The sequence below is a fragment of the Podarcis melisellensis genome (genome assembly GCF_964234715.1).
Source record: "Podarcis melisellensis genome assembly, chromosome: 13".
Lineage (NCBI taxonomy): Eukaryota > Metazoa > Chordata > Lepidosauria > Squamata > Lacertidae > Podarcis > Podarcis melisellensis.
Genome location: NC_138545.1, coordinates 16,785,345 through 16,807,326, shown reverse-complemented (window position 1 = coordinate 16,807,326; position 21,982 = coordinate 16,785,345). Strand labels below are relative to the sequence as shown.

The following is a 21,982-nucleotide window of genomic DNA, read 5'->3' as shown; positions in this document are numbered from 1 at the left end:
GTTATGCACCACCCTGATCTCTAAGCAGTAAGAGACTCTAGAGGTTCCCAGAATTTACCCTGGGTTTGGTCTTCTTGGAATGAAGCTCAGCAGAGACTGTGGTGTCTTTAAGATATATAACTTTATTTACATGTATATACAACTTGAAGGAAGGGTGGAGGGGCTCACAGCAGTAACTCTCCCATTGAACTTGCTGCAGACTGACTCCACCCCACCCCACCCCAACTCATAATAGTAGGATGCCTTGGGCTTTTACCGATACCTAAGGGTTAATCCATGGGTAGGCACACTAAGGCTTGGGGGTCGGATCTGGCCCAATCGCCTTCTAAATCCAGCCCACTGATGGTCCGGGAATCAGAGTGTTTTTACATGAGTAGAAATGTAGAATGTGTCCTTTTATTTAAAATGTATCTCTAGGTTATTTGTGGGGCCTGCCTGGTGTTTTTACATGAGTAGAATGTGTGCTTTCATTTAAAATGCGTCTCTGGGTTATTTGTGGGGCATAGGAATTTGTTCATATCCCCTCCCCCAAATATAGTCTGGCCTCAGCTTGGAGGGGGGGAGTGCCTTTTGACAACGGGTTCCTTTTCCTCTGAGGCTCTTGGCCCCCTCTCTGATCACAGGGGGCCTAAAGAAGCTCGCTTTCTCCCATCTTCCACAAGATTCATGGATCTGATAGGGGAGAAAGCTTCATTGTGTTTTTGCACGTTGAAAGCAAGACTTGACCATCCAGAGCTGGGGTGGTTAGAGATGCTGGACTTGCTCTGAACATAAGTTTCTGAGAGCTCTTAGCAAGTTTCTAAATCTCTGTGTTGCAAAACACAGGGCAAAGTGTGTGTGTTGTGTAGAAATGCACCTAGTCTACACCTTCTTTTCCTTTGGTATCGCCACCTGATGGTTCTTTTCTTTTCTTTTTTTTTTCAGGATATGCACTGAAATTTCTACAGCATCAACAGAGAGAGCTCTATGCTGCTGGTGCCCCTCGATATCAACATGTGGGAAGAGTCCTCATATTTGAGGTCAACTCCAGCACAACCAATTGGACATTAAAGCAGGACATTCCAGGGCAGCAGGTGAAGAAAACAAGGCTCCTAGAGCTAGGAGGGTCTGGACATTCTGGTCAACTTTGATGCCAGGAATGAGGCAAAAGGATGATTATGGCCCCCCTAGTAGGACCAAAAGAGTCCCCTCATTTTGCAGAGCTGATGAGGCTGCGTACACACACCCTGCGCCCCTTGTGCTTCTACCACTGGTATACATGCATTAGCCACAATCTTTATCTATCCTGTTGTTTCTTATGAAATAATACATTTCGACGTGTAATTCCCAAAGCAACCTCAGCATGAATTGAGGTAAAGGGTAGCAGCTGCCACACTAAAGGCTGGGTGGTATTTGCAGTATATGCCATCCTGCAATACACAATGATTGGAAATTGTGTGTGTGTGTGTGTGTGTGTGAGAGAGAGAGAGAGAGAGAGAGAGAGAGAGAGAGAGAGAAAGAAAGAAAGAAAGAGAGAGAGGGGTGGGGTGGGGTGGGGGTAGATAATATTTTAGTACCAATAATATTTTGGTTCCAAGCTGCATAGGGCTTTGTACACCAAATAGCAGCACCTTGTACCTTGTATGTCAGCTAAGTGCATCAAGTGCATTTCTGTTGTTGTTGTTGTTATAAAAATTAAATTTATGCTGCCCTTCATCCAAAGATCTTAGGGCAGTTCACAGGATAAAATATAGGATAAATGCACAAAATAAATAGTTTAAACAAAACAAAATAATAACCCCTCCCCCTCCCACAAACACATTTAAAAGCCTGTAGAATATTAATCAGCCAAACGCCTGGTTGAAGAGGAACATCTTAAGGTGCATAATGAAGGTGCCTGACGAACATCCCTGGGGAGAGCAATCTACAAATAGGGAGCCGCTGTAGAAAAGGCCCAGCCTCATGTTTCCACCCTCCGGACCTCTCATGGAGGACACACACACAGAAGGGCCTCAGGTGATGATCACATGGTCTGGGTCAGGACATATGGTAAGAACCACCTAGGTCACTAGTTGGCCTTAGGCAAGCAGCGCTCAGGCTCAGGCTCTAAGGCCCCTGATCAGCAATATGTGTGTATGCTTGAGGATGATAATACTGACTTCCCTTACAGGGTTGTGGAAAGGATTGCAGCTAGATAATGCAAATAAAGTGCTTTGAACGGGCTGTATAAATCTTAAGTATTATAAAGCACATCTTGAGGCAACCTTTGTGCAAGGGCCACCCCTTTCACCCTGGCTGTTTAAATATTTCTTTTGCAGATCGGATCATATTTTGGGGCAGCACTCTGCTCTGTGGACGTAGATGGCGATAAGGAAACAGACCTCCTCCTTGTTGGAGCCCCTCAGTATTTCACAGAGATGAGAGGGGGCCGGGTTTACGTGTACACCTGGAAGCAGGTGAGCAGAGCTGTGTGTGTCCTGTGCACCTGTGCACGAATCCCGCGTTGTGTCACAGAATCAGTGGTTTTGAAAGACAGCAGCCTTTCAAGGGCACCTCTCTTTCCAGGGTACTCTTGTTCACCAGGGGGAGCTGACTGGGGATCCAGGATACCCCTTGGGCAGGTTTGGAGCGGCCATCACAGACCTGTCAGATATCAGTGGGGATGGACTGATGGATGTGGCCGTTGGAGCCCCCTCAGAAGACAATGAGAAAGGTGCTGTCTACATCTACAACGGACACGAGAAGACCCTGCAGATGCAGTACAGCCAGGTAACCAAACAGGGCTACAGCACTAACTGGCATGCCCATGTGCCGTGAGGGTGAGAGAACCGCTACAGGAAATGAAGGAATGTTAGTAATGAAATGCTCCTCTGCCCACCAAGGAGCCTTCCTCCTACTTTCACTGCATGCTCTGAGTCTTTCTCAGAACAGGGACTCGCACAGAACCATGGAACTGGAGTAATTCTTAAAGGTTCACATTCTAAAAATAAACTTTGGGGGGAGGGTATGTGCGCACACACACAACAGCAATGTGTGCCCTTGGTTTTAATTGGGAGGAGAAAGAGTGCGGAATCTTGGGAGCCTTAAGAGTTGGGGTGGGGAAGCCTGCGGCACTCAGGATCAGGGTTGGGGAGCCTCTTTGAATTTGCCCACCTGTCGATCACAGTATGTCATTTGGCATACTGCAATGCCAGGTTACTGAACTGTCATACTTCAGCTGTGCAGGGTGTGGGAGGTCCAAGTTCTCCCAGCCCTGCTTTAGCTGATGCCAAAAACTCATACAAATTAGCACTTCCTACAAATTAGTTGTAGGAAGAAGCGTGATTTCTTTTGGCTTGTATTTGATCTGTTTGTCCTCCTGAATGGTCACATTGCCTCTTTGCATCATTCTAGCCAGTAGCATTTCTCTCCCACAGAGAATTTCAGGAGCCAGAATTTCTCCTGGCTTGGTCTTCTTTGGACAGTCTATCCATGGAAAGAGGGACCTCAATGGAGATGGCCTCACCGACATTGCTGTGGGAGCTCTGGGGAACGTTGTGGTGCTTCGGTGAGTGGCTCTGCAAGAACCAAGACTCTTGCGCTCTCCCAGAGGGCAGTTGGGGAGTCTAATGAGTTTGTGGCTAAGGCATCCAATCAGTAATCAGTTTAGCTTTTTCATTTTCTGTCAGAGGCAAGCTGTTGCCTTCAATCTAATACCATGTCAGAGCCAGAGACGCCTGGGAAATGTAGTTTGTTAAGGGTTCTGAGATTTGTTAGGAGACTCCTATTCCCCTCACAAAGCTACAATTATCAGAGTTCCCTCGGAAGAGAAACTGATTGTTAAAACCACTCTGGGAATAGTTGCTCTATGAGGAAAATAGGGCTCAGTCCCCACTGAATTCATTTGCAGTTTATTTACCCCCATCCAGGTACCAGTTTAGGACATGCACCATCTACCCTGATTCAGATGTTGCAGAGCTGGCGGGGGTTCCTCATCAGCATGCTGGTGACCCCTTGCTCCAAATCTAATGACTGTCCTCACCTTGGGGGCCCCAAAGCCAGGACACAAACATTTCTCTTAAATGAAACAACAACCCAAGTTGCCATCTCTGGTTCCTGCAGCTCCAGACCCATCATTACCGTGGTGACAAAGGTGGACTCCTCGCCCAAGGAAATCCCACGGGAAGATGTGGAGTGTCTGGGTGATGCCAGCACCTGGAAGAATCTGGTGGTCGACCTCAGCATCTGCTTCAGCACTAGCTTGGCCACCAAGCACTACCAAGGTGAGGGTTACCAGGGAATTGTGGACCTTGCCTTGAGCCTAATCCTGCTGTCCAGGGGAGGATTCATCACCCACATCTGCAGTAGAGGACTGACCTGGGGGCTGAGGCATAACATGTTCCCACAGTAGCTCCCTTTCCCCCAAAAGTATCCCACATATTCCACACTAGCTGTTCTGTCTGAAATTGGTACCTTTTGTTCACCTCGCTCACCTTTTATACAGAATTCAGACAACGGCCTCACCAATCCATTGCATCCCAGTGTTTTCTGTGTTGTCCTCTCGTTTTCCCCAGACCAATTGGTAGGGATTATTGTTCCATTTAAATTTGCAGCTGCAGTACCAGTTTACTTCCCTTGCATGCAGAGACAGGCTCCAGTGGATGGAGAGGATGAGACTAACAGTGGGTCCTGTTGTCAGGAAGGCGGTTTCTGCATGTGCTGTGGAGGGAAGTGAGGGGCAGATGGGACTCATCAACCTGGGAAGGTAGCCCAATTAGGAGAAGGAAAACACTGAGCCTAAGGCTAAGGAGTAAACCCTACACAAATCCAGAGTGGAGTCCCTAAAACAGACAGCACCTTGTATGCCTCCTTCTGGCAACTCCTGCTGCCACGCTGGTGCCAAACATTTTGCTGTGCTTTCCTTTGGACCACATCAGCGAGGCCAAGAGGGGGGCTTGTTGTCTGGGCAGCCCAGGACCTCCATACATACTGCCCAGACTTACGCTCCAGGGAGGTCACTTTGATGCTGCTAATGCAATGGACTTTATCCCCTGAGGCCCACTCCATTGTCTCTTGAGACAGACAGGTGTCATAAAAAAAGGACCAGTTTGCTCTGCTGTTTGACTGGCAGAGCACTGCAAGGCCTTTAAGAACTGCTGTGCCTTGATTTCAAAGCATCCTCTTCACTGCTTGTGCTCTTTTCAGTGCTTTCTGTTTAGTGCAACAGGAGCATTCTTGATGAATAGCCCCATAACTGGACTTGCAGTTCCTTTCAGCAGGGGTCTTCAATTACTGGTACACTGATTGTTTTTATTTTTTAAATAGCACTATTTCCCTCTGAAAGAAAAATGAAAATAAGAAAAATATGAAGGGAATTGGGGGTGGGGGAACCACACTATTTGGATCAGGACAGTAAGAGCTGTTCGACAGTGGAATTTGCTGCCAAGGAGTGTGGTGGAGTCTCCTTCTTTGGAGGTCTTTAAGCAGAGGCTTGACAACCATATGTCAGGAGTGCTCTGATGGTGTTTCCTGCTTGGCAGGGGGTTGGACTCGATGGCCCTTGTGGTCTCTTCCAACTCTATGATTCTATGATTCTAGGAACTGAATTATTACAAAACAATCAAAGGTCAATTAATGAGCAATGATGCTACTGTACCAAACAAGAAACAGAGGCAGCAGCGGCAAGGAGGCAGCTACTAATTAACATTGCGGTGGGTTCTTGCTGGACAGGAATTACTTCTGACAAAACAAGGATCTTGGCATAAAATAGCACCCTACCCCATCTCCCCCAATATTTCCTCCAGGTGGTCTTCATCCTGCTACCCTTCCACTTAAGAGTGTTGGCTGTCTTTTGTCATCAGTGCACCATCCCTTTATATGCATAATCTCTCTCCCGCTTTCCCTCCAGGACCCCTCTCTCCCAAGCTCTCCTTCCGCTTTGAGATCGACCGGAACAGGATGAGGCACCGAGGAGTGTTTAAGAATGGCACGAAAGTCACAGATGGGGTGAAGGAACTCTCTCTGGGAGAAGTGTGCATACAGGAGAGCATTCTCTTCAAGGTAAATGGAGGGTTGTCCTCATTTCCATGAAGCTTCACCAGGGGTGAGATATGGCAGCTGTCCACACAGGCATCTATTGCGTCTTGCTGAAGATGCGGCTGCTTCTGGGGTGGGTGCCCAAGAACCCCTCTTATGAGAGTTCTGGCTTCAATATCTGTAAGGGTGGTGCGTGAAGTTATCTGCCAGCTGCCTCCATTCCTTTTCAGAGCTGCATTGAGGATTACATATCGCCTATCAAGCTCTTTATGAATTTCTCTCTTGGGCCTGACAACAACCCTAGCAATGGACACCCTAGACCTGTTCTGAACCCCCTAAGTAACACAGTGACGGTGGAGGTGAGAGGACTCCTGATACTTTGAAAGTAGGATTACAAGGACCATCCAGGTGGCCTTTTTTAGTCTGCATTCACAATGATTCATGGTCATGATCGTAATGGGGCGGTTAGACACCATCCTGGTTTGCACCTACTAAAAAAATTGGGATCGGTAACTTTTTATGACGCAAATGTTTTCAGGGTGTTGTTGTTGTCGTCTTTGTCCTGCTTCTGTTACACTATAGTGCAAGAGTGTCCCTCCAAATGGCAATACAGTGGTACCTCGGGTTACATACACTTCAGGTTACATATGCTTCAGGTTACAGACTCCGCTAACCCAGAAATATTACCTCAGGTTAAGAACTTTGCTTCAGGATGAGAACAGAAATCGTGCTCCGGCGGCGCAGCGGCAGCAGGAGGCCCCATTAGCTAAAGTGGTGCTTTAGGTTAAGAACAGTTTCAGGTTAAGAACGGACCTCCGGAACAAATTAAGTACTTAACCCAAGGTACCCCTGTAATGCAATTCCATTCGGGAAGCGTTGCAGAAAACTTAATAAAGTGGAATGGTGTGTAAGAGCTGTTTGACAGTGGGAGGGGGGTTTTGTGGCCATCCATCATGGATACTTAGATCCAATTTGGGAAAAAGAACAACTTAGGCTGTGTACGCATTAGCTGCTTGAAACACGGTGGAGCCATTTCCCCCCCACCCACAGTGCTTCAAGTCCCTATTTTTATGCTGCTGTGTACAGCAAACAAGGGAAAGTGATGTCTTCACCTGATGCACATTAGATGATGACTTTCGCTATGCCTGCAGCCTCCTGACTCCAATCCAACGAAGCTGCCATCTGCGCATGTGTTGTCATTTGCACATGTGCAACGGCTGTCTGAAATGCTCATGCCCCAGCCTAACTGCCGCTTACGGTTTTCAAATTGGATGGGAGCTGGCTTGAGGGGAACATGCACCAAACAGCAGTATTTCCCAAGAAGCTACAGGATACTGAGGGACTGTGGCTAATGTCATGGGCACTCAGCTTCAGACATCTGTAGTGAGAGTGCACAGGAGCCAAAGCCAGTGGTGGTGTGTGTACACAGCCGTAGCTTCATTTTAAGCTGGCTACACACAACCAATGACATGTTGGCGATGAAGCGAAACAAAAAACCAGTGTGAAAGGACCAATAGACCAGGGGGGTGGGGTGGGCAAGTCTTGTCTTGACCCCAGATTCTCAGGGAAGGAAATGGGATTTAATGGGTTTGGGCAAAGGAACTGGGCACATAAAGCAAAATTGAGACTGATGCCTGCAGCATGCAGTGGAGGTTGTTCTTTCGGATGTGCAGAACGAAGTACAAACTCTTCTGCATAAGTACACGCATGAAAACAGCTTTATCTGTTCCCAATAGCTAGAGCTAAAGGGGGAGGGAAATGTATGGGATCCCATGGTTTGGAGCCAGCAGGCAGGAGATCTGGGGACGGGGCAGAGCCTAGCTGTTTTCAGCAGGAAGAGGTAGCTTGTTCAGAAGATGTTGCATATTAACTGTTCTAATATTCTTGGCTCACATGTTAGATTCCTTTTGACAAGCACTGCGGGGAAGATCAGGTGTGTCATGCTGACCTGAAACTCTCCTTTCACAATTCAGGGTAGGTTGAACATCCTTGATGCTAACAGTCACTGGTGCTTTTAGTGTAGGATAACAAATTAAAAGTGGTAGAGGGAGGACAGGTCTGAATTTTTGCAATAATAAGTCTTAGCATATATGCCAGCATATTTTAAATGCTGAGAGTTTTAAATTCATATACATTATAACAGCAATCCTTCCAATAGTGGTTCTCCTGTCAGCATTGAGCATTGGCTGTCCTAGCTGGGGACTGGTGGGAATAGGAGTCCAACAACACTTGGAGGGCAACAGATTGGTCACTTCTGCTTTGAAGGATTGTAGATAGGGGCTGAGGTTGAGAGCGTACTATGCTTGGTATAGCTAGACTACAAAATTGTAATGTCTCTGGGAACCAAAGTATTGACTGTGTTGCAGGGAGGGAAGCCATTCTGGAGAACACCATTTAAATCTAGAGCAGTGGCCATTTTGAGAACTGTAGCAAGACTTGCATGGTGTTCTGTGAACTTTGTCCTCTGCTTTAGTTTTCAACAATATTATTTTACAAAGCTTATAGCAGTAAATATAAGGCTTACCTTGATTTTATGCTACATTAACACTGTGGCTTCTGCCAAAGAATGCTGGGACTTAATTTGGTGAGGCTGCTAAGAATGGTCTCAGAGATCTTTAGTTCTTTTCCCCATCATAGTATTACACCTCCCAAGATTCCCTGTTTTGAGTCAGCTTTATGTAGGTATGCCCTATGGCAGCCTTCACCAACCCAGCGTCCTCTCAATGCTTTTGACTGTACCTGTTTAGTGGGCAGCTGGATGGTGAAGGCAGCCTTGCGACTCTGTTGTGAGTTTTGGGCGGAACTGAGACTCAAAGGCTACACCAGTTTCCTAGCACATTCAACAGTCCCACCTCCCAGACTCAGGAACCAAGGCCTGCTAATCAGCTTGTCTACCCAACATCCTCTTGATCAGGTCTCAGGAGCTGGTTGTGTTTCCTGGAAGAGACTTGGACATGAGCTTGGAGCTGGAGAACCGCAAAGAGGATGCCTACTCTGTGACCCTCCACGTGCCTCACATACCAGGCCTTTCCTTTCGCAAAGCTTGGGTGGTAGGTATTCCCTCTGCAAAAGGGGCACTGGAACTGGATTGGGGCTGGCTTCAGGTTTGAAGGCTTCCTAGAGCCTGGTCTGATCACACACCCAAACCCTTTCCCCCGCATTTTTGGCAGCAGTGACGAAAAGAATGAAACAAGAAGATGCAGTGCTATGGTGGGCACAGGTGCTTAAATCGTTCTCTTCCCAGCCCAGGACCTTAATGGAAATGCACGTAGCTCCCTCCCAAGGGGAATCCTCAACTTTCACACCAAGCGAGCTGCAAGAGAACTTCAAAATGGAACCCACAGACCACACACTGCCTTGTTGCACATGCGGGGAGAGGAGCGAAGCCAAAAATTGACACACACACACCCCACCGCCTTTGTGCTGCCTTCCCAAAGCCACCTAACCAAGGTGCTAGGCTTTGGGAAGGAGGTGTGAGGCTCTGGCAGGTTCTTAGAGCCCTCCTAACTCCTTCCAAAGCTGACAAAGCACTAACTAGGCTTTGGGAAGGAGGCCGGACCCTTACCCTTGCTTACCCGCTTTGGGAAGGCAGTGCAAGGACTTGGCTTCAAATGTTGCAGAGAGCCACCCAAAAAGGCCTTGAGGGCCACAGACTAAAAGAGCTTAGCCTGCCCCACTGGAGGCAAAGAGTCCTATCGTGTGAAGCTTGGACTTCACAGGCAGCAGTACTCTAAGCTCTGCTACTAGCAGCACCTGGTGGCTAAGGCTAGCTTTGACTTATCACAAGACCCTGGAATGACACTATGTTGAGAAATTAACATGACACTGGGCTCAGCATGCTGGGCCATTTTTTCAACAACAACAACAACAAAAGGTATGCTAACTAGGCCAAGTGTTAGCAACCCAAGGTTGACATCAACCCTGAACTTGCTCCACCCTTTCTCTTCTCACAGTCCAACACTCTGCTTGTCATGAGCTGCGATGGGCTACTGGATAGCCAGCACCTCAAGGGTCTCTCTTGCAACATCAGCCATCCTGTCTTCAAGAGCAATACTAAGGTGAGCATGTGGTGACACTGGCACCTGGCACTCCTTCCCTGCTCAGCCATGAAACTCCCTGGGCAACCTTGGGCCAGTCACAGTCTCTCAGCCTGACTGACCTCAAAGGGTGGTGGAAAGAGGAAAGAGGGTTAACATATGCTCTCTGGATAGCTTTTTCAGTAAAGAATGAAGTTTCGGAACAATGAATTGGCTTAACAAATAATTAAGCAGTAACTAGAGAAAATACAATGAGAAGTTTTTTGTTCGCTTAATAAAAAGCGAGAAAAGAAGATATCATTGGTAGTTTATTGTCAGTTTTAAGAAGTGTAATTAGTTTTCTGTTGTGCCTTGGTGGATATATATGTGACTTGTTAGAAACTTGAACCTTTTTGGCATGTGTGGGGATGGGGGCTGAGGATAACAAGCAGAAGCGCGGTGAGTTCAGGGGGATCCTGCCAGGACAGCAGGAGGAAAGGGGGAGACTTTGAGAGTAGGAGATGCTGGCTGCAGCAGATGCCCAGTGTGTGAGTGCTTCAGTGAGATCATTTGCAACAAACGTAGGGAAGGGGAAAGCTGAGAAAGGGCAGTGGCTTCCGATCACAAAGGAAGCACATTTTTTATCTTCCTTTCTTCGCAATTTTTGTAGTTTTCTCTTTCATGGCTGCATTTTGTCAGCAAACTGCCTCTTTAAGACGTCCACCAGCATAGGATTGAAAAGAAAAGAAAGCTGTTGTTTCTTACTAGAGTTTTCATTTCAAGATGCAATGAGGATCCTTTGTTCTGCATGAGAGGGACGAAAGGGGATGGGGTCAGGGAAGGAGGGAGGGAGCCAGGCAGGCAGCAAGTGCCATGAATTGTCTCACTTTTGATCTCCTCCCTCCTCCATTGCAGGCTTTAATTCAGCTCAGGTTTAGCATCCTCAGCAACAGCTCCTGGGGAGATTACTTGGAGATGAAGGCAAATGTCACAAGGTAGGTGTATCCTCCCTTCTACCTTTTAATAGATGTGTAGAAGAAGGGATTTCAGCAGGGGGAGCATGTCATGCAAAACACCTCTGCTGCTTTCTCCTCTGCTACCTAACTGTTATAGGCGTAGGTGCCCTGTCCACTCACTTTTTTCTCAGAGTAGACCCACTGAAATTAATGCACCTAAGTTAGTCATACTTGAACACAACCCATAGGTGTCTAGATGAATAGTTATTTGCAAGTTTTTGTTACAGAATTTCCTGCCTGAGTATGGGTGCAGAAGTCAGGGCCATTTCTGGGGTGGCAGGTGAAGGGATATTTTGCATTTTCTTGATGTCTGTCTCTGTCTTGTAGCGAAAACAACGTGAATGAGACTCTTGACACCGGGGCCAGTCACACCATCCCAGTCCGGTACCCCATCAACATCATTGTCAAGGAGTAAGAGACAAGTAGTTGTTTTCCCTTCTCATCTGACTGCTCAGGCTGAGGGTAGAGCTTGAGAATTGTAACCAGGGCTGGGGGTATGCTGTGATTCCATGCCAGTGATGGGCAAGCCTAGAATTTGGTACTGGGGGCAGAATTCAGCATCCTGAACATTCCAGCTTTGTGTGTGAGGTGTGTCTGTATTTCTATATGGGAGGGGGGGAAATCCCTCCACATAGAAAACTGTGCTTTGTAGAAGGCTTGGCCTTCTTCCTCCCTGACATCATAAGCTTTTTTATGTGGGGGGATTTGGTGGTGCTGGCCCAGACACTTAAGTATTACATCCTTTGCTGCCTCTGTGAATGCAAGGTCTAAGAGGTAAAGTACACAATACACAAGGAATCTATGAATAGAACTGGCAATTTTAAATGAAGCCACAGGAGACTCCCAAGATTTTTCAGATGAGTATGTGCGTGTGTTTAGAGGAAAGAGTTATTTTAGCTCTTTTCTCCCACACCATCTTCCCAATCAAAATAATTTCATCTACTCCCTCAGTTTGTTTATTTCTCCATATTTAAGTTCCCCCACCGCTTCCAGGGCTGCTCACACAGCTGTGATTTACGTCACAAAAATATGCACATTAAACTGCATTCGCACCGTATCTGGCCACTACGACAGCTGAAGATAAAACATCTCTTCTTGGTAACAAGAAGATCAGGCTCCTTTTCTGCCCCCTAGCTAGTAGCTGGACTGAGACTTTTGTGGGGGCAGCAATGTGGGCACAGAGGGGTTGTGGTAACAATGAGAAACACCCGGTGGCGCCTTGCTGAGTTCGCTGCCACCATTGTAGGGTCACTGGCTGCAGCAATTGTGCTCCTTGGGGTTGGGCTCCCTGCCTCCGTTCTTCACCTCCCTCATCTCTACTTTTTCTCCCATGCAGGTCAGAAACATCCAGCCACTATGTGAACTTCACTTCCCAGCGTCAAGAAAATAAGACGGTGACACACTCGTATGAAGTGAGTGAGAGACTACTAACTACACAAAAAAGAGTTCACAAAAGCTCATGCCATAATACATTTGTGAGTGGGTACACACAATACACTTAAAGCATGCGGCTTCCCCAAAGAATCCTGGGAACTGTGGTTTACCCCTCACTGAGCTACAGTTCTCAGCACTCTTAACAAACTACAGTTCTTAACAAACTACTGGGCCCGGATAGCTCAATTGATCAGAACAGGAGCTGATAATGCCAAGGTTGCAGGTTTGATCCCTGTATGGGACAGCTGCATATTCCTAAATTGCAGGGGTTTGGATTAGAACAGTGGCTCCCAATTAGCTAAGTACTGTGGGACCCCCTACTTTTGAAAGTTTTGATATCTCTATGGTGGTTTTTGTTAATGTGAATGGTGCGAGGGACCCCACCAATTGGGAACCACTGGGCTAGAGGATCCTCAGGGTCCCTTCCAACTCTGCAATGCAATGATCCATGATTCCCTGAAGTTTAATTTGTTGAGTCTCCTTGCCTTAGTCACTCTCTCCTTTTTCCCTCTCCCCTTCCCGCAGCTAACAAACCGGCCTTTGGGTGCTTTCGCACCTCCTGCACTGTCAGTGATCGTGAAGGTGCCGACTGCCTTACCTGCCGGGCTGACCTGGGAGGTGGATAACATCCGAACAGTAAGTACAATATAAAACAACAGGGCAAGGGCAGCTAGCGGGTGTAAAATGTGGAAGCTCAGCACCCCCTAGTGCTAGCTTTAAGGGTGGCTAAGCAATGGGTGGGGGGCGCCCACATAATTCACCATTGGGCAAGTGAAGGATGATCAAGCAATGCATTGAAATACGGGTCCAGTAACTTTAAACTTCCATATTTTTTCCAATGGTAACAAACACAGATTTTTCTCCAATTCCTAGGTACCCTCTGCAGTGTGCCAACCCATGGAAATGGAGAAAAGCACAAAGGTCCAAGTCAAGTTGTCTGAGGTTGGTTGTCTCTGCACAAGATCACTTACTAAGGATTATGTCTCAAAGCCTGCTGCAAGAGTGTGTTGGGGGGAGGGATTTAGTTCAGTTGACATTTAAAGGAAAACTTGCCTAATTTGCACTTCCGAAACAATAAGCAAACTGAAACACGGCCATTTGCACTTCTCCGAATTTTGCCGTGCAGTTTTCTGACCCAGTGATGTCTACAAAAATGCACACACTGGGGTAAAGTGTGTATAGGAATGCATATACAGTGGTGCCTCGCAAGACGAAATTAATCCGTTCCGTGAGGCTCTTCGTATAGCGGTTTTTTCATCTTGCGAAGCAAGCCCATTGACAGCTTAGCGGATTAGCGCTACAGCTGTCAAGCGGCTTCCAGCGATCAGCTGTTAAGCGGCTTATCAGCGGAACAGCTGATAAGCGGCTTAGCGGCTTAAGAAAAGGGCAAAAAAAGCGGAAAAAAACCGCGGGGGGATGCAAGATTTTTTTCGTCTTGCGAAGCAACCCCATAGGGGAATTTGTTTTACGAAGCGCCTCCAAAACGGAAAACCCTTTCGTCTAGCGGGTTTTTCGTCTTGCGAGGCGTTCGTCTTGCGGGGCACCACTGTATTTTAGTGACGACTTATAAAAATGCTTTATATTAGGAATCATTGTTTTGCAAGAAATTCTGCATGGAATTGGCTATTAGGAGAATAATGTGCTACTGTTCACTTCTAGAGATGTAGCTACTCCTGAAAACTAAGGTTTCTTAAGTGTGGATGGGCACTTTTTAAGTCTCTCCTCTGCTTTCTTCCTAGCAATGTGCGACTGGGACTTATCTCACCTACAAGTGTGATCTTGGACAGATCAATTCCTCCATAATCCATATCACTGGTTTGATGTATACCCAAAGCAAAATTGAGGTAAAGGCTTGGAATGGTTCGTAAAGGGTTAATTGCAGCAAATGTCAACTCCTATCCACATTGGGACCTGGGGCATGGGTTTTTAGAGATGGAAGGTAATATTGACGCTGGGTTGGGGGCAATACAGTCAACACAGTGATGATGAAGGAAAGACATAATGAGCCCATTATGAGAATAATAATTATTATTATTTGCACTGCTACAGGGTGCTTTTGAATTTTAAGAATTCTCAAGTTTTTCAAGCTCTTGTAGGGGTGCTTCTGCTCTTAAATGTATTAAGCTACAGTAAGTTTTGCACCAGTGAGCACTGGAGCTGGTTCTCCTTTTTGTCTTCTGCAGTGTGTACCAGCGACTCAGCAATTAAAGGTGCAGGAGCTCTGTCCTCTTTTTACATCTAGCCACTCTAAGCTCAGTATTGGCGTCAGTGATTAGCAGCCACCCTCCAGGGGTTTGGATAGAGGTATTTTCTCAGCCCTGTCTAGAGATGAAGGGTCTTGAACATGGGACTGCCTGCCTGAAGACTATGTGCTCAGTCACTGAGCTCCACCAGCCCCTCTGTACTTTTGTTTTCAGTTAAATTTAACATCATGCAAACGCCATGACATCCATTCCTTCCAGACAGACATGTTGCATTCCTGCTGTGGTGTTCTTATTATGGATTTATTGTTACCATGGCACACGTGGAAATCTTTTGAGTGGCCTCCTTATACCTCCCAAGTCACTTCCTAAGATAATATGACTTCAATTTAGTTGGTGCAGCAATAAGTGCTTGAAAATATTATTCGTTCTTTGGGATTTTCTGCACGTGAATGATCCTGCCCAGTGTGGTCTAAAACGAATTGTCCGTTTCTCTTACCTTGCAGAAGACATCTCAGTTCAAGTTTTGCACAGCCTTGTGGTTTACCTTTGATACTACAAGATACACAAATTTCTACCCGACTGAATTTGCCCAATTTCAGGTAGTGCATGCTGCAGGAATTGCGTCTTTTCCTCCCTTTCTGCAGATTTACCTGTATTGTTTGCAGGGTTTCATAGCATTACTTCTACCTTCTCTGTCCAAGTGATTTCCTTACAGAACTGTTTACAAGACTGCTCCCTTACCCTATATTATTTCATAATTAAAAGCCTTTTTGTCCTCTGGAAGTACATTATAGGCACTTTCAGATAGGCTGCTTATTCACAAAAATTTGATCAGTAACCCACACTTTCTAGTGTAATTATCTTGTCACTTTTCTAAATTGCACTGGAAAGTGTGAGCTACCAACCCAATGCTGGCTATACTGTATCACCTCTCTGCAAGCATACCAGGAGGGATGTCTAGAAGCTCCCAAAATATGACTATAAAAGGTAGATTTTTCTTATTGCATATGTTTCTGAGAACAATATTTAACCCACTTTTAATTTTTTTAATTAATCAAACTGGAGAGAATCCCCATAAATTAGAACAGGCAAATTTGTTCAGACACATTAAGTGTATATTCTATCCTTTTTCTTTTAACCAATCCTTAAGTCAATCCAATTTTGAGAACAAAATGCTTTCTAGAGTGTTGAAGCATCTGTGCATCTTGAGCCGTATAGCTTCCTTTCTCTTAGAGTCATTGTGTTTTTAAAGCTACCTCTTTCCCTGCCTAAATCTTCTTTAGCTACTGTGTATGATACCCTTTCGAAAAGATTGCAGGTGTGCAATGATCACTAGCTAGCTTCACAGATACAGCTTCATTTCGCCTTTGCTGTATCAGGGCATCTTGCTTTAGTTGCCTTTGTTCTTAACCTTGACTGTGTAATAGCTGGAATTCTATTTTAGAAGCAGCAAACGTTATCTGGTATATTCTAGGCAAGAGAGAGGCCTTTGCTAGAGAAAATACAGGACTGGCCTGGCATGCCAGTCTTGAGTGAAGACCTTTCTCCTGCTGATTTGGCTCCTTCAGAACTAGACTGTCTGTCTCAGACCCATTGCAACCAGTCATGATCTCTGTGTGTGTTTTTTTCTCTCTCTCTCCCTGCTCCCCAGGTTGCTGAGGTGGAGATGATTCATGTGATGAACTATCTCCCTGTTATAATAGGCAGTGCTGTCGGAGGCTTGTTCTTGCTAATTCTCATCATTGTATCACTTTACAAGGTAAGACTCAATGTACATCGGGAATCCTGGGTTAGTAGGAGTAGCTGAGAGCTCAGCTCATTTTTTAGGCAATTTAGCAGCATCAGTTTTATCAGTAGTTTAAATCTGCTTCTGTTGAGATCCACATGTTCATCTTGAAGTCACAGCAAAGCTGTCTTCTATTATGTCAGACTGCTGGTCCGTTTTTAGCTAAGTGGTGCCTATGTTGGCCGGCAGTGACCCCCCACCACCCCAGGACATTTTATCTGTGCTGCCTGGAGATGGAAGGGTTTGAATCTGGGGCATTCTGTATGTAAAGCATGTGCTCTCTCTGAGCAATGGTTCTTTTCTAAATTTGGCTCTATTAAAACTTGGATAGTTGTCCTCAGCATAGGGGTGGGAATCAGATTCTGCATTTATACCATTCTTATACCAAGTTAGATTCCTGTAGGATTTGATAAGTTACGCAGAATTCTAGTGCCATTGTAGTGGAAATGTGGAAGACAATTGTATTTTGAGGAGTTAGGTGGCGTGTCCCTTTCCCTTTAACATCCCCAGTTTGAGGTCTGCTGGATTCTTGTGTTTCACACACCTGTCGGGAGTTTCTTGGGTTCTTCTGTGTTGCAAGTGCTGGCGGCTGGATGCCCGGCTGCAGGTAGTGGGAGATTCTCAGCCGCTCTGTATTAATCCCATCTCAGGGTCCTGGGCTAATCATGAGTAATGCCAGGTGCACTTGATTACATCAAGGCAGGCTATAAAAGCCATAGGTGGGAGGGGTCTGGGGAGCTTCTACCCAGATCAAAGGACCTGATGCTGGGAGACCTAAGGTCAGGGTCTTTCTCCTGCTGCTCTACCTGGGGCTCCAGGCAGCTGAAGGGGAGATTGGGTAGGCCCTGTCAGGTATGTTTTATTTTATGCTTTGCATGCCTGCTGTTTATTTGTTAATAAAACTGCTTTGGTTCCACCTCCTCATTCTTTTGTCTTGATATCCTTGGAAAGAACTGCTGTATTTGGCAGCACAGCCATTTTGCTGGTGGTCCTAGAATGTCAAGCATGAAGTCCTGGCCATCTCCAGTCATGGGGATAGTGGTCCAGGGAGCGGCTCAGAGCACACCAACAACTCTGTGGTTCAGTTTTTAAAAGTGTTATCAATCGACTTCCGGTCCAGCGCGACACCGACTCAGGCGGGGATTTCTCCACTGCGGAGAATCCCGAGCTTCTCGGAGGAAAAAGGGGCTCCGCAGGGCGCAGCGGTCCCCTGAAAAGTATCTGGAGGGTGTGCAGATACACTGGTTCCCGTGGAGCCGTAACGCGGACCTCCCGGACGTCAGGTAACTCCGTTTTTTCGGAGCGAAGAGTACGACGGGGGGAGAAACGGGCTGAGGGAAGCCATAGCTCCCTTTGAGAAAGCGAAGCCCCGAGCCTGAAGGGGAAGCGCCGGATTCTCAGAAAAAACAAATTCGAGCTCAAAAAGGAGGTTATAACTCAGAGTGGTTATTAAAGAATTCGAACAAAAAGGAGGTCAAAAAGAGAGCTCAACCTTTATCTGAAATCATGGCGGACGCAGAGATCTAGGCAAAGCAGCGAAAAACGTGAGTGTCGCTAGCGGTCGAACTTTTCTCTCCTTGGAAACTTTCCGGAGCATTTGAAACAAAGTAACTGATAAAAGAGGAAAGTAGAGGAGAGCAACAAGTTACTATATTGCGATCAGCCTGTATATGTTTCGGATTTCCCCAGCCCCCTTATATCGGGAGGCAAGGGAAAGCTGTTAGTTTCATTTTTAAAAGCTCTGCGCAACGAAAGAACTTATCGGGCTAGAGACTCCATTGTTCCTTTTCGGTGGCTGCGTGCCAGGAGGAAGAAGGAGGAGAAAGGGACTGTCCGTTTGGTTCGGCATTACTACTTAAACTAAACTTAAATAATAACTTTAACTTTTCAAAATAACCTGGCCATCAGCGCAAAAGAGACTTTATTGTGAACTTAACGGGAAGTGGGGAAGCCTCTTGGTACCTACTTCTCTGTCTCTTCTTTCTTGCATATATTTTTACCATCGGTTTTTTTTTCTTTTTTTCCCTTCGTCTGGACTCTACCCTCCGATTGCAACCTCCTGGTGGTTGGAAGGAAAATTACAACCTGGTTTTTCTTTTTTTTTTTTTTTTGCTCTTTTTCTGACTTCTCTGGGAGAACTAATTTCTGAGGTGGGATCTCTACTTGTCGGGAAGAAGTTTAATTGGGACTTATTCTATTGGCGCCCAACCCCCGGAATACTCCATTTACCCAAACTTTTATGGGAATTAGCCCGATTGAGGGCAGGAAGACAAAGAAGGAAGAAATTCTTAAGAGGGTGGCCCCTTAATATATGAAATGGATTAGCCTGATTGGTGGCAGGAAGACTCAAGATCAAGTACTGACTGGACTGATACCCTGGACTTTGGACTTAGAAGCTGATAACTAATAACTCTAATCTGTGGATTAGCCCAAGTGGGGGCAAGAAGAAGGGTCACCGATTGGGGAGACTGACTACTGGTTATAAGCACAATAGGGCCAAAAACAGACTTAAAAGTACAACAGACTATAGAATTTAAGGGGCATTGGGGATTGTATTAGGGGGGACTAATTTGACTCTTTGGTAGAAAAGGGGATAAATAAATTGGGCGAAATGTCGCATACACAGAAAAAAAGTGGTGAAGGGGGGACTCCGGGGGAAAGAAAGGGATCCAAACAAGAATCAGATTTTAAAGCGGAAATATTGAAAATGTTTAGTGAAATTAGGCAGACTGAAAAGAACCTAGAAACAAAAATAGAACAATTAGATACAAAGATTGGCAAAATGGATAAGAAAATAGACGAGACGGTAAATGAATTGAAAGGACAAATCAAAGAAATATCCAAGAGAACCCATGTGTTAGAGGAGGGAATGAAAAAGACAAAATTGGAAATGAGAGAATTGAAACGGGAAGAGGATAAAATCAGGGTGGGTCTCATGGAATCCAATAAATCACAAGAAGAAATGTGGGATGCCATCTCCATGAATGAACTTCGACAACGGGAAGTTAATTTAAGGATGAGAGGGATACCTGAAATCCACAATGAGAATATTAAACAAAGATTAACAAGAGAACTGGCACAATGGTTGGAACTCCAAGAGGTGGAAGTGGCAAATTCGATCCAGAACGCCTTCAGGATGAAGGTAAGAACGACCAAAGCGAAGAAATATCCCGGGGACTGCTTGATAACATTTAAGGATAGAGATATGAGAAACTTGGTTCTACAAAAAAATAGGGAAAAAAGATTGTCCATAGATGGTTTTTACATAATTATTTTTAAAGACATCCCAATTAAATTGTTGAAACGAAGAGACCCCTACAAACCACTGGTACAAATTCTTAAAAAGAACAACATAGAATTCAGATGGGAGTTCCCGGAGGGGATCTCCTTTACCTACAAGAACAAAAGGCACCGACTATGCAGCCCAGCGGAGATAGGCAAGTTCCAAAGAAAGTATAAAGAATTAACGGTAGAAGAAGAAGACGAAATGAAAGGAGCAACCGGAGGTACCGCCGCAAAGATGAAGAATGGAGAGCAACGGGACGAGGAGGGGGAGGAGGAAGTGGAGGAAGAAGAAGAGGAAGAAGAGGAGGAAAGATTATAAAACTTAGGAAAACTTATTATTTAAATTAATTAATTTGGAAAAAATATGGCATTAAACATATGGAATTGGAATGTGAATGGACTGAATGAAAAAAAGAAACGGAATAAGGTGGAACATCTTTTAAAGAAGAAGAATTTAGACATAATATGTTTACAGGAGACACATATAGCAAAGAAACACAGAAAGATTTTGATCAATAAGAGACTCGGAAACGAATTTATATCATCAGATAGGGAGAAGAAGAGGGGAGTGATACTGTATGTAAGGAGTAAAATCGAAGCACAACAAATTTTTAAAGACGAAGAAGGAAGACTTATTGCAGTCCAAATTAATTGGCAAGGTGAGAAAATAATGATTGTCGGGATTTACGCACCTAGCGGAAATAAAACTGATTTTTATAAGAATTTGGAAGAAAAACTGTTGGAATACGCAGACCAGAAGATAATTGTAATGGGAGATATGAACGGAGTGGTGTCAGGAGAGATGGACAGATTGAGAAACAATGGTTCAAAGGAAGGAAAACTACCCAAAACTTTCTTTGAAATGGTCAAAAATTGTAATCTAATAGATATCTGGAGGTTGCGGCACCCACTGGAGAAACAGTTCACTTTTTATTCGGAACCAAATCAGTCAATGTCCAGAATCGACCAAATTTGGATATCAAATGAATTAACGCCAAGAATCCTAGAAGTAGAAATACAACCGAGAGTTATCTCAGATCATAGCCCCATTAAATTAGAAATTAAAGGATTGGAAGAAAGAACCTATAGATGGAGACTAAATGATTACTTATTGGACGATCGAAAGGTAGTGCAAGATGCACAGAAGAAATTGAAAGAATACTTTGAAGACAACTGTAATAAAGGAACGAGGATGAACATAGTGTGGGACGCAAGCAAGGCAGTGATGAGAGGCTTCTTTATACAGCAGAATTCGATTAAGAAGAAAAATCGGGAGAAGGAAAAGAAAGAAATTTTAAAACAAATTATGGAAAATGAACAAAAATTAATCAAGAACCCAAACAGTGAAAAAATCAAGCAAAGCATCAAGGCTTTACAAACCCAGTTCGCAATGATGATTAATAAGGAGGTGGAATGGAATATTAAAAAACTGAGACAAAAAAACTTCGAATTCGCAAATAAATCAGGAAAATGGCTTGCCTGGCAGATCAAGAAAAGGAAGGAACAAAACACAATAAACAAAATTGAAGTGGGAGGAACAGAGATAACTAACCCCAAAGATATCAGGAAAGGATTCTTGGAATATTATAGACAACTATATAAAAAGAAAGATAAGAACAATATGAGGAAAATAGAAAGATATTGTGATGGGACGATGAGCTGCTTGTGCGTAAAATGCAAGTCCCTCAGAGTTTGATCAGGTTTTCAAACCTCTGCCTGTGACGGAGCCCCTCCAGCATGGCTGCGTCAATCACTAGTAGAATCCGAAAGTGGCTGCTTTCGGAAACGTTTCCAACATAAAAGCTCCTTAACGGAAACACGTCGTCTGGCCTCTCGGCGTGACAGTTTCCGTCGAGGTGTGGGTGTCCCTATAGGAGGTCCTGAGACCTCCCCACTGGTTTCGCTTGAAGCGTCTCTGAGCCATCCCTCCGACTCACTTTCCCTTGGAGTTCTTGCTCGCCCTCTACTGGTTCCCTCTTCCGCTGCTACTGCTCTCTCAACCTCAGGGAGCCTTTGCACCTGCGGCGCTTTAGATGTCAGTTCCCTGACATCCACCTCCCCTCCAGGGCCCCCTTCACCCCCTCCCGTCTCCTCTCCTACTGGCGGTGAGGAGGTAAAACCCCTGAAAGAACCTCCCTCATCTTCCGACGTCGCGAACACTTCCTTCCACTTGTTGCTGTTCCTACTCTCTAGGTACTCTTCGTCATCAGAGTCCACTCCATCTTCCAACTCCGACTCCGCGAACCC

The 21,982-nt window shown here is 45.4% G+C and overlaps 1 protein-coding gene across 2 annotated transcripts in view; it reads left to right on the top strand.

Moving 5' to 3' along the window:
* Nucleotides 1-21,982, top strand: part of ITGAL (integrin subunit alpha L) — a 55,245-nt gene that overhangs the window by 23,155 nt on the left and 10,108 nt on the right. For both annotated transcript variants that reach the window (XM_081884730.1, XM_081884731.1), the window contains 18 exons: nt 925-1,073; nt 2,298-2,435; nt 2,545-2,748; nt 3,396-3,526; nt 4,081-4,241; nt 5,867-6,018; nt 6,225-6,353; nt 7,895-7,968; nt 8,909-9,044; nt 9,948-10,052; nt 10,926-11,005; nt 11,354-11,437; nt 12,363-12,438; nt 12,986-13,096; nt 13,334-13,402; nt 14,200-14,304; nt 15,168-15,263; nt 16,316-16,423. In XM_081884730.1, the coding sequence (XP_081740856.1) occupies nt 925-1,073; nt 2,298-2,435; nt 2,545-2,748; nt 3,396-3,526; nt 4,081-4,241; nt 5,867-6,018; nt 6,225-6,353; nt 7,895-7,968; nt 8,909-9,044; nt 9,948-10,052; nt 10,926-11,005; nt 11,354-11,437; nt 12,363-12,438; nt 12,986-13,096; nt 13,334-13,402; nt 14,200-14,304; nt 15,168-15,263; nt 16,316-16,423 (2,108 nt within the window). The remainder of the gene's footprint in view (nt 1-924; nt 1,074-2,297; nt 2,436-2,544; nt 2,749-3,395; nt 3,527-4,080; nt 4,242-5,866; nt 6,019-6,224; nt 6,354-7,894; nt 7,969-8,908; nt 9,045-9,947; nt 10,053-10,925; nt 11,006-11,353; nt 11,438-12,362; nt 12,439-12,985; nt 13,097-13,333; nt 13,403-14,199; nt 14,305-15,167; nt 15,264-16,315; nt 16,424-21,982) is intronic.